The sequence below is a fragment of the Oryzias latipes genome, chromosome 24, assembly GCF_053564925.1.
Source record: "Oryzias latipes strain Hd-rR chromosome 24, Olatipes_Hd-rR_3.1".
Lineage (NCBI taxonomy): Eukaryota > Metazoa > Chordata > Actinopteri > Beloniformes > Adrianichthyidae > Oryzias > Oryzias latipes.
In genome coordinates this window covers 10,635,226-10,647,151 of record NC_136260.1, presented here as the reverse complement: position 1 = coordinate 10,647,151, position 11,926 = coordinate 10,635,226, and the positions used below count along the sequence as shown (strand labels likewise).

The 11,926-nt window shown below is 39.9% G+C and overlaps 1 protein-coding gene across 1 annotated transcript; it reads left to right on the top strand.

The window, feature by feature from the left end:
- The first annotated feature begins 844 nt into the window (after positions 1–844).
- On the top strand, positions 845–11,627 carry sec63 (SEC63 homolog, protein translocation regulator). The gene is made up of 20 exons (XM_004083708.5): positions 845–1,165; positions 1,714–1,813; positions 2,582–2,696; positions 2,816–2,928; positions 3,020–3,081; positions 3,180–3,238; positions 3,343–3,393; positions 3,477–3,585; positions 4,640–4,734; positions 5,431–5,563; positions 5,883–5,975; positions 6,080–6,225; positions 6,315–6,462; positions 6,936–7,018; positions 7,161–7,229; positions 7,332–7,487; positions 7,561–7,755; positions 7,851–8,051; positions 9,225–9,329; positions 9,588–11,627. The coding sequence occupies exons 1-20, from the start codon at positions 1,042–1,044 to the stop codon at positions 9,720–9,722; spliced, it is 2,292 nt and encodes a 763-aa protein (XP_004083756.1). The 5' UTR covers positions 845–1,041; the 3' UTR covers positions 9,723–11,627.
- The last annotated feature ends 299 nt before the right edge of the window (positions 11,628–11,926 follow it).

Sequence of the window (11,926 nt, the reverse complement as noted above, 5' to 3'; positions counted from 1 at the left end):
AAAAATGGACAATATTGTATTTTGGCTATGCATTTTTTTTTTGAAATTAATGTTTGTGTGGTTTATGTGCTCAATTAACCAATCTATCTATCTAAATCTAATAAGGATGCAGCAACTAACTTTCCTCAAAATTTGGTTGAAACCTCAATTTTTGGGTCATTGTTTTGTTGTGGTTCAATGTATAACTTCTGTATCACAAAAAAACAACAAAAAAACTAAAAATTCAGAAAAATCTTTTATTCAAATTTGTTAATAAATAAGTAACAAGGAAGAAAAATATTCCTGCTCTAATGTAAGGAAACAATAAACAAACCCCCTCCTAAATTAAACAATTATTTGACACTTTCAGTGTAAACATATCAGTATGCAGTAGAGCTGCAATTATTCATTTCCCCCACAATTTTGGTTTAATAATTTAACACACAGTTTGCATTTTGATCGGGAATTGTGGAATCTTTACTATCTATCTATTAAACTGGACCAATTTAATGACATGTGGGGAACCTGTGCAGGTGCTTTGAGTTTAGTAAAAGATTAAATGGTGAAATGCGTTAAAACATTTATGCCTTGCGACATTTGGGCAGATTTTTCTGGAGCGTTCATATTGTTTGAAAACCTGTTTTTGTGGGTTTTATTAGCTGAAACTCCAATGTAGGTGAATAAAAAGTAAAATTAACAAATACATACTAAATGGTAGGCCCTGAATCTATATTCTACGATTAAAAAAAGGAAATGATGTAAATAAAATAACTTTCCATGATTTTCCAATTTTGTGGACAGGGTCTGTACTTCCATCCATCCATTCTCCGGTCTAATTTCAACCGCCAGGGGGCAGTCGAATGACAACGCAGCGGGAAATTCAATAGAAGAAGAGAGTCCACATTGCGCATGCGTACACCACGTACACCGATGCATCGGACTACTCTCCCTAGATGCTAGCTGGCTCGCTAACGGGGCTGTCAGGTCTAAACGCATCGGCTCTGAAGGGGGAAGCGCCGCTGTGGAGAAGAAGCAGAAGGGGGTACCGAGCGCCGCTACGAAATGGCCGGCCAACAGTTCCAATATGACGACAGCGGCAACACATTTTTCTATTTTCTCACGTCCTTCGTCGGACTCATTGTAATCCCGGCCACATATTACCTCTGGCCGCGGGATCAGAATGCTGGTAAGGCCTGATGTCTGACTTAGTTAGTGCTATCGCACTTCACTTAACTTAACTCAGCTGACCGGGCGGGGGTCGTTTCGGTAAAGCGCTGGTCGTAAATGTTCACCAGCTGGTGTGGCGATAATCTCTGTCTGGTTGTTGGCGTACATGCTGCGTAATTCTACTTATTGCGTCCAAAAAGAAGCTAACACGTCTGCTCTGATCGGAGCTGAACTACAACTACTAGCAACCCATGGCCTCTACTATGTTGATATATATATTTTTTCACCTAATAATCCACGTTTGGAAACAAACCCAACACTTAAGTTTTTGTTTTCTAAATTAAAACTATAAAAAAGTCACATACACACATTTTAATTAGTTTTAATCTGTTTATTTGTCTTTTATGTGTGTTTCATTGTTTGTCAACAGTGCAAGTACATGCAGTGTTTTCATTGGAATAAATAAAAAGTTTGCAAAGCGTTCCAACTCTTTGTTATGAGTGGAAACTTGAGATATTGAGATCAGTGGGTTGTTTAGTTATTTATTAATTTCTATAATTCTTTCAGAACAACTGCGCCTGAAGAGCCTGCGGAGAGTGCATGGCAGGTGTCTGTGGTACCGCCTCCGGCTGATGAAATCTCAGCAGAGCTTCGTTCCAACACTAAAGTAAGTACTGCATAGATTTGTTTTGCTTTCCTGTGTTGACTTCTCCATCTATACATTTCCTTTTCGGGGTCACGGGGCTCCCAGAGTCTGGCAAAGGCGTAGTACATCCAGGATTGGTCGCTGGCCTGTCGCACACATACTCACAGTCTGTCACACCTAAGGACAAGTTAGTCACCAATCAACTTATGATGTTTTTGGACTGTGGGTAAGAAGCCAGAGTGCCCGCAGAGGCACGCACACGGAGAACATGCAAACTCCACACTGAAAGCTCCCAGCTGGGATTTGAACCTAGTCAGACAAAAGCGCTAACCACTGTTCCACCGTGCATTCCACATGGAATTCAAACCTTTTAAAAAAAAAAAAGTCCTCACATCTTACTGCATATTTGGCCCGATGGTTGATGATACTTTTCTTCATGGTGTTTTGTGTTTTTTCCTAATGCTGGTAAAACTGTATGGCTTAAAGTTGGTTGTGATCAAAATTTTATTTATAACTATTTATATTTCAGGTTGAGCTGCTCAGGGTGGTGAGGGGTTGTCATGACAACAAGTCTTTCCCTCTATTTTCGTACAATTGAAGTGGAACTATGTTGTTGTGCGCATAAATGCAATAAGGAAGCTCGCCCTGCTTATGTGTGTTTGTGCCCATGGATTCATTTTTGGATTAACGATGGCAAAATCTTTTCTTTAAAATATCAGAAGGAATTTTAATTCCATACTGTTATAATATAAAAACTTACCAATGGAAGCTCTTTTGGCTTGTTTTCAGGAAAGCAGCCTTATTATTTGGGTGGGCTGTGTTCCTGCTGCTAGCCTACAAAGTGTCTAAGCTGGACAGAGAGTACCAGGAGTACAATCCTTATGAAGTCCTCAACCTGGACCCGGTAAAGTCCCACACTTCATGTTTTCCCACGTCCTACAACTTTAAGATCCAGATGCAGACTTCATTCAGGGTTTCAGGGTTTAATTAAATCCTGCTGTTTGCTGTATCTGTATCCTCCAGGGTGCAACTTTGTCAGAAATCAAGAAGCAGTACCACGCTCTGTCTCTGAAGCACCATCCCGACAGAGGTGGTGACGAAACCACTTTTATGACGATCGCCAAAGCCTATTCTGCGTGAGCGATCTTCCTGCTGTTGACTTCAACCAGCACCCGTGAAATGAATGTCCCTCGTGACCCCGCCTTTTTTGTTTCTTTTCCCTTTCAGTCTGACCAATGAGCAGTCTCGGCTGAACTGGGAGCAGTATGGTAACCCTGACGGTCAAGGAGGTGAGCAGAGCTCCTAACCTCCTGCATCTACGATGCTGAGTCTGCATGAAAAGAAAAATAACGCAAAACAAAACGAAAATCAACTCTTTCTTTTCCAGCCACCAGCTTTGGTATTGCTCTGCCTGCTTGGATAGTTGACCAGAAGAATTCAATGCTGGTACGAGTTTACTAAGTAGTTTGACATTCTTTTGTGTTTCAGTTGCTAGGAAACCACATCCAGGTATCAAACTTTGCTCTGACAGTTGGGTTTTCTTCTCACAGGTGCTGCTGGTGTATGGACTGGCCTTTATGGTGATCCTCCCTGTAGTAGTGGTGCGTCTTTTTGAGTGACTCCTTTTCTAAAAGCCGGGCCAGATCACACCCCACATGTCTGATTTGCTCCTTCTGTTCTTTAGGGGACGTGGTGGTACCGCTCCATCCGATACAGTGGCGACCAGATCCTCATCAACACCACCCAGTTGTTCATGCACTTCATGTACAAGACGCCAAATATGAACATGAAACGTGAGATTCAAAAAAAGAAAAATCCCATGACTTAACTCTAGAGTAGCAATGTTTTACCTTATTTTTCGCTTTGGCGGATAAGTCACAGCATAAAAAAAATGCATAATAAGGAAGATAAAAGTGAATATGACACAATAGTATAAGTCAAACCTTTAGGAGAAATTTATTGAACAAAATATGGGAACAAAAGCAGACATTTCATATTGAAAAGTAAATCATTGATGGAATAGATGACAATAACACGCGCTTCATCACCATAACACAGTGATGCCTATTTAGCTTCTTTTAATATAGTAGGGATCTAGAATATTAGCGCAACATATAAACCGTTATTAAAATAACCATGGCATAAAAAACATGCAAAGAAATCGAATTTTTCATCTTCTGTGTCACTTTAGAGCAATTCTGCCAAAACGGCATAAGACTGAGCTGCGCTTCTTCTGCTTTGCTGTCTCTAACAAACTACTGATGCACATCTATAGTGGTGTGGTCTAGTCTACTGGTTGCTGACATTTATATTAAAGGGCTTATAACATGCTATTCTTAAGCCTTTTATAGTAAACATTATCCATGTATTTGATCATGTTATATTTGGCACACAGACATTTTTGAAGCATTTTTGCCGATCACTGCTCGCTCAGGGGAGAAAACGGGTGTGTTTGCCTGGGGGGCGGGGCTGGCAGCACAGACTTGTTTCACCGTTCTACATCAGCTCACGACAACCCGCCTCGTTTTTGTTCTTCTGAGCGCAGGTTTTTAGAGAAATACTCATTAATGCGTGAACGGATCAAAATACTCATTTGTGGTTTATTTTCGTTAGAGATGAACACTATGATGCACTTAAAAGTTAAAAATATGGAATTTGCATGGCATATGCCCTTTAAAAAGATTACAAGTTGCAATTGTGGCTAAATTATGCAAAAAGGAACAAAACGTATACTCCAAAAAATACAATATTTAAGGAAACAATTTGTATGCTGGACAGTGAATTAAAGTAATGTGTTTTATTTTCGTTGTTTTTGTGTGATGTTGACTTTGAGTTTCTCTCCTGCAGGTTTAACGATGGTGCTAACTGCAGCCTTTGAGTTCGACCCTCGCAGCAACAAAGAGGCAACCATAAGACCCACAGATAATGTGGAAGTTCCACAGGTAAGATTTCAGCCGTGCTTTTTAAGACCCATTCCAATCATCTTTTGATCTATTGCTAAAGTGTCCCCAATGGTCTTTTAACTATCATCATGCGTTTTTGTTTTTTTTGTTTTTTGTCAAAATAAAAAAAAAACTGTTCTGTTTTCAAGAACATAGCTTCATTAGAAATTTCCCATCTGAGTTGTAGGCGGGCCTTTGGCACAGAGTAACCCTGCCCCCACTTCCCGTCATCAGTATCTTTGCACTCTCCTTCTGTTAGCTTACAACCCCTCACACCTCGAACCTAACAGTAGCGGTGCGACAAAAATGGCGAGCAACATTGAAGCTACAGTTTAGAGCCAGATGCAGCTCAGATGAGGAAAGCAGACGTTCATGGATCTATTTGTCTAAAAGTGACGGCATCAGAATGGAAGCTCGCTGATTGTAGCTTTTATGTTACAACTATAAGATTTTTCAAGCAGAATTCTCTTTGTCTGCTCATGATTAACAACGGTTTGAATAAAGAAATATGAACATAAGAAAATAAGAAAAGAAAAAAAGAACATGTTAAATAAGAACATGTTAAAAACATGTTGAAACCCTTGTTGTTAAATCACCGTTTAGCACTTTCTCCAAAGGATCATGTTTCTCTGTCACTCTCTTTGAGTTATAAACAAAAACCGCTTTGTGAACTCTCCTCTCCTGCTTTTCTTGCAGCTGATCCGCGAGTTGGGCAACATCAACGTGAAAAAGAAGGAGCCTCCGTTCTGTTACCCCTACAGTTTGAAGGCTCGGGTATTGTTGCTATCCCATCTTGCGCGCATGGACGTGTCAGAGGAACTGGAGGAAGGTAGGACATGGCAGACAAACAAACAAACAAACTGATTACACAATTGTAAACAGCTAGCTACATGTTTGAGAGGCCATGTTATTGTCAAATAATTTAATAATCTTGCTAATAATTATGGTCCTTCAGGTTTATTAGTGAAGGTTTTTTTTATATGTTGACCCCAAAAGTAAAAATGTTTTATTAAAACCATAGAAGTTTTCTCTGAAGATGGAGTTAAAGTGGCTAAATAATCATTTTTGCATAAAAAAAACTCTGCAAAAATGCTCCTTTAAGGATTTAAATGTTATTTTCTAAGTCTTACATTTTATATTTGTTCCAGATCAAAGGTTTGTGGTGAGGAAGAGCCCAGCTCTTCTTCAGGAGATGATCAATGTGGGCTGCCAGCTCACCATGATGGCCAACAGCAGAGGAGGTACACACAAACGTCAATCATTGCCCCGCCCGCTCCTCTATGCTTTTCCCGCACAAACTCTCTGGCCACGGCGGTCACGTCAGCATCATGATGCCTCTCTCCAGGTTTCCATGCTCCTCGACTGGTCACCATCGAGAACTGCATGAAGCTGACTCAGATGACGGTGCAAGGCCTGCAGGAGTCCAAGTCGCCGCTGCTGCAGCTTCCTCATTTTGAGGAGGAGCACCTGCGCTACTGCATTTCAAAGAAGGTGCCCATTGTAGTTCACAACACCCGTTTTTATCTCTGTTATTTATTCCAATAAGCTAAACATCCTCTCTGTTATTTGTTGTTCATTAGTATAAGGTGCGAACTCTACAGGACCTCGTGAGCCTGAAGGACTCAGACAGACGCAGCATGCTGCGTTTCCTGGGGGAGGAGAAGTACGATGAGGTCATGGGTGTCCTGGGCAGTTTTCCTAGCATCACCATGGAAACCAAACTACAGGGTAAGTCCAAAAAAACGCCCCCCCCATACCACTGTACCACTGAAGATTTGTGTCATATTGACCCTGCTTCTTTCTTGTATTTGTGGTCGCAGCTTGGGAATTGGTTTACATACCTTTAGACGATCAGCATAATCTTGCGATTTTCATTTTTATGACCAAGTAATTCATCCTAAGGAGTCCTAATCACATTGTAAATTCCATTCTGTCATTAAAAAAACCAAAAGTCTGTAGGTTCAGTGATTTGAAGCTTTTTCAAACATCTCAGAACAAAGATGATGGTTCAGCCAAAATTAGGATCAATCCATCATTCTGTAAACAAATCCAAGAGCTGGTTTTGCATTTTTTCCGTTTAATTAACAAGTAATTCAAGTTAATACAGGACAACAACATAAAAAACTGTTAACAGAAAAGTTTCTTTTTCTTAATCCTCACTTTTATCCTCACTGTTAATGGAATTATGTCTCTATTTCCAGTTCTTGATGATGAAGACAGCCATAACATCACAGCGGGCTCAATTGTCACAGTAACTGTCACTTTAACCAGAAAGCGGATGGCTGTAAGTATTCATTTTACTTTGACATAAATCTGCTAAGAAAAAAAGTGCGAAAGGCTTTTTCTATACACTTAGTAGCCACAAGAGGGAGCTGTTGACCCTCCAATGTGTAGAAGATTCACTAAAATATAGAATTTACCTGCAGGATGTGTTTGAAAAAGAGCAAGAGTCAGCATCGTGTCAAGGAGAAGAGGGTGCAAACACAGAGGAAGCGGTGAGAATTTCACCTAAAACAAAACCTACAACATTTTAATTTTTTTACATTTCATTCCTGATTTTCCACAGAAAATCACATCTTTTCTGTTTTGATTTAAAGCAAGGAGATGCCAACAAATCCAAAACCAAAGTGTGGCAAAACAAAAGTAAAGGTGCAAAGAAGACAGCCAAGTCCAAAAGGAAAAAGCTAACAAAGAAGAAGGCCACCCCTGCTCCTGCCAAAACCAAGCAGGCGAATGGCAGTGTAACAGGAAACGTAAGCATCGCCTCTGGAAAAATAAGAGGCCAACTGATGCAAAATGGGAATACTGATTGTTGTTTGTTTACAGGAGCTTACAAATCCACCAACTACAACGACCTCAACAGCAGCGCCAGCAGGAAAAGAGGAAGATGATGACGTCTCGGATAAAGGCAGCGAGTCAGATGAGGCCGAAGTCAATAAAGATTCTCACAGCGAGAGAGACGAAGATAGCGACAAACACAGCGACACAGAAGTTGATGAAATAGCGGGCGACGACGAAGAGGTCAGGAGCTCTTTTTCACTAGTTTTCCTTTAGTGGCCTCACAGTTAAGGGAATCAAAGTTTTCTACCTAAACAAATGTTTTCCTTGTTTGTCAGGAGTGGGAGGCCTTGCAGCAAAGCATCCAGCGGCGAGAGCGAGCGCTGCTGGAAACAAAGTCAAAAGTGACACATCCAGTCTATAGCCTCTACTTCCCCGAAGAGAAGCAGGAGTGGTGGTGGCTGTACATCGCAGACCGCAGAGATCAGACGCTCGTCTCTATGCCTTACCATGTCTGCACACTCAAAGACACAGAAGAGGTCAGGCGATCACACCGTCTCTCCATGCATCCTTTAATAACATGACATTCATCTGCAAACGTCTCCAGATTATTTAAATCAGAAAAAGGAGAGAAGGTACTTTTTTTTTTGGAAATGCCCCGTTTCTAGGCAACATCTTTTCTGTCAGTGTACTTATTATATCCCATCATCAGCCTGGAGCGTGGCAGAAACAGTGGAGTAAAGGCTACATATGAGCCCTATTAAAGCTCGCCTGTTGATGCTCTGAAGATTGTAGTAGTCGGTCGGTGGTGTCCCTTTCATGCTCGAATGCCTGTTGTTGGGAAAACAAATAGTCCCTTCAACGCAGTCATTTGTTGGGTCAATGACCAGCAGAGCGGCCCTTCATCAATAAAGCAGAGCAGCAAACAGCAGCTTTGTTTATTCGCTCCTCATGCTGAATAATTATTGGACTCTTTCATCAGATAATTGATGGTTGTGATGTTATAGCAGGATGTTGTTTTCACAACCGGAGTTTTAGGTGATCTGAGATTTACCATTGAAACCAGTTGTGTTTATTCTTGAGGATAACAGGTAATTTGTCAGATGATATTGTTGAAATCCAGCAGTTTTTGTTGTATTTCAACAATATCATGAAGCAAATTTAGGAAATGTGAACACACAAATGATCCAAGATGACATATGTCAAAGAGGCAATACAGCCATTTCATTCTATTTGTGTGTCTTCACAGCTTTGTTTCTTTTCCGCATCGATTCAGGAACTCTGAACTGTTTGTGTATTTGAATTCTACTGTCGTCTCTGTCCATAAAAACACAAATGATTTAGATAAAACAAGTTTTTTTTATTCTACACATTACTATTCGCACACTCATGCATCTTTTTTTTTTTCAGCAGACTCCTGGTTAGTTAAAACTTTACCACCAGCGGTCTGACTCCTGGGAAGTAACTGCAGATGCAGATAACAGCGATGATTAATAAACTGCATCCACTGCTGCTTTGCAAAAAATATGACACTGGTTGTCCACAGCCAAAAAGAGATTTAGGATCTCGAAAAGCTGAAAAGACATCATGTTATTCTACTGGACAGCAGATCAACACCATGTTTTTGATGCGGCTTCACAACTACATAAATGGGATTTCTAGTCCTACTGATTATAAAAGGTAAAAAGATTGTCTTTGTGTTGTTTTTTCAGGTGGAATTAAAGTTTCCAGCTCCGTCTAAAACTGGAAACTACCAGTACTCTGTTATCCTCCGTTCGGATTCGTACCTAGGTTTGGACCAGATCAAGCCTCTGAAGGTAAACAAAGAGTCTCGGTGGATTTTTGTCTTTTTTTTTTTTTTTTTTACAACACAACTGTACAGCTATTAAAATTCAAAGGAACATTCTGGATTTAAAGTCATGAATTGTGCAAAAGATGAGCAATTATCGGTGATAATTGCTTGTAATCCAAATAATAGGATTGAAATTTGGAATTAATCATATTATAAAAGTTATGCTTTGAAATGTCTTTTTTAATTTAAGTAACCCCCTTTTTTTTTTTTTTTTTTTTCTCAGCTGGAGGTCCATGAGGCCAAAGCCATGCTCGACAACCACCCACAGTGGGACATCCCTGACACGGAGGAAGAGGACGAAGAGCAGGAGGACAGCGACGGCATCGAGGAGAGCGAGGACGAGGACGAAGATGACTGAAAAGCAGAGCGCGCTCTAAACCCCCCCTCCCTCGGACTGGCCACCCATTCACTAGTGACGAGAAGTTGTGCCTGCCAAAATAAAAAAAACAACCCACAATAAATCACCTGAGAGAGTTTCTGCACACATAGCCCTCACCATCTCACCGTAACAATGTGACAAACTGTGGCGACTCAATAATTTCTCTTTTTTACAGAGACTTGTTCGATCTTGCTACAAGCAGAAGGCATTTCTGTCAATACTAACAGGGCCTGGTTGTGTGAGTGGGTGTATAAGTGAGTGAGTGTGTGTAAATAGTGTATTGTGTGTCTTTGTAAAGGTGCGAGAAATGGCTACACTGTGGACTGGAGGACCTATTATGGTATGGGCTCTTTTCTTGAGGGAGTGGATGTGGAAAAGCGGATTTTTCAAATTTAGCTAGAAGGATCTCTGTACGGAGGTCAGCACTCTGGTTTTTAAATCCCTGATCCTTATGTTTATACGCCGAATCCAGAGAAGTGAACTTAAGTGTTTTAGGAAAATTTGGAGTCAACTTTGAAACATCTCTCCTTTCTGTGAAAAGGGGCAGAGTGCAGTTTTTTTTTTTGTTCCGTTTCCACTGTTCCCCTGACTTTAAACTGCATACGTAGTTGAACTCCCCGTTTGCTACAGGGATGATCTCTAATCGGTTGTGTTAACATTTTCATGTTTTTCCCCTCCTTTCTCCGAAAGACACCTGTGTGTTGACAGCAGGTGGATTCTGATATAAAGTGTGACCTCAGGTGTTCCTGGGGGAGCGCGGAAAATATGCAGTGTTAAGATGTGCTGACTTCAGAGTACTACTTCATATATGCGACATAAATACAACCCATCAAGTCTAAAGGTTTGTAAACTTGTGGTTCTTTAGAGATGCGATTTCCTTTGTTTCCCTCCTATCAGTGAATTTTATATTTTTCCTGTTATTTGTAGCACATTCCAATGTAAACTCATTGTTCAACAAAGCCTTACAGATAGAACTGAAGTCCTGCTGCTTATGAGCTGTTGGGCGGCAGTCACATGAGAGAGGGATCACATCTTTATTTTATGTTTTTTGATTTAAATTCGACCTTTTTCTGCAGCAAGCTCTGAAGTGCATATCGCTCTTTATGCCACCACAAATCAAAGTTCAGCTATTTTGACAGTTTATTGGGAATTGTGACTTTGTTGCAGGGATATAGTTTTTACCTATTTAAAGTAACAAGCGGTGTATAATTCTTTTTTTTTCTTTTTTGTCCCTTTTTTTTCTTATTACATGTAGAAACACTTCAGTTTGTGATGGAAATCTGATAAGTTTTCCCATTTGTAGGAATCCAAGGCAAATATGACAAAACAAAAAGAAAACCTTTTTTTCTGCAACACAAGTCTTGTTTTTTTTGCATTTTTACTTTTTTCTTTTTTTAAATATATAAATCTATTTGTCAGATTGGGCAGATCAGAGCTTCCATATGTATGTGTGGGTTTTCACTCTGTTGATGACCAGGCAGTTTCAGCTATTACAAATATATATATATATATCTTTCATAATTAGTATCTGAACATTTTAAGTCATTTTTTTTGTGTTTGGGAGACATTACACTTTGACCAGACAACATGTTTTAAATAATGCCCTCCTGTTTTTGACCCTGAGCCCACATTTAATTCTGAATTCTGATTATTGTTCTGCAATCGAATGTAGCATCAGCAATTCATGACAAAACCCAGAGGTTTTTCAGGAGGTTAGAAACCTTTTCCAAGCGATGGGCCTTCAGGCCACTTCAGTTCAGAGAAGCACCCAAATGAATCTGCCACTTTTGTTTACAAAGGAACTGTCATTGTAAATGGAAAAAATATATATATATATATATTATTTGTATTTAAAATCATTTCAAATAAAAACTCTCAAATGAAGTGGCTTGTTTTGACTCTGGATAGGTTTGCAATAAATGTTGTTAAAGTGACAACGAATTCATGCATTTCATGAGCTTTCTGTTTTTAGGAGTTAAAACCTCTGCTGTTCAGACTTTCTGTATTTGTTGTACCAAAAGCCGAATGTTCCTGACCCCGGAGAAGCTTTATCTCCTGTTTCAATTTGTCATAGGACTTTGAATTTCTTGTAAACATTTTATGAATTAAGGATTAGCATATGTGTATTTCACAGTCTGGAGGATCTCTTTTGTGAAACTGTTTTAATGTTGACCACATGTAGA

What these genes read in the sequence shown, in the direction of transcription:
- sec63 (XM_004083708.5), top strand. Translation starts at nt 1,042, where the DNA reads ATGGCCGGCCAACAGTTCCAATATGACGACAGCGGCAACACATTTTTC. An exon ending in TGATCCTCCCTGTAGTAGTG is followed by an intron (nt 3,394 to 3,476) that starts GTGCGTCTTTTT and finishes TCTGTTCTTTAG; the next exon opens with GGGACGTGGTGGTACCGCTC. An exon ending in ACCAGATCAAGCCTCTGAAG is followed by an intron (nt 9,330 to 9,587) that starts GTAAACAAAGAG and finishes TTTTTTTCTCAG; the next exon opens with CTGGAGGTCCATGAGGCCAA.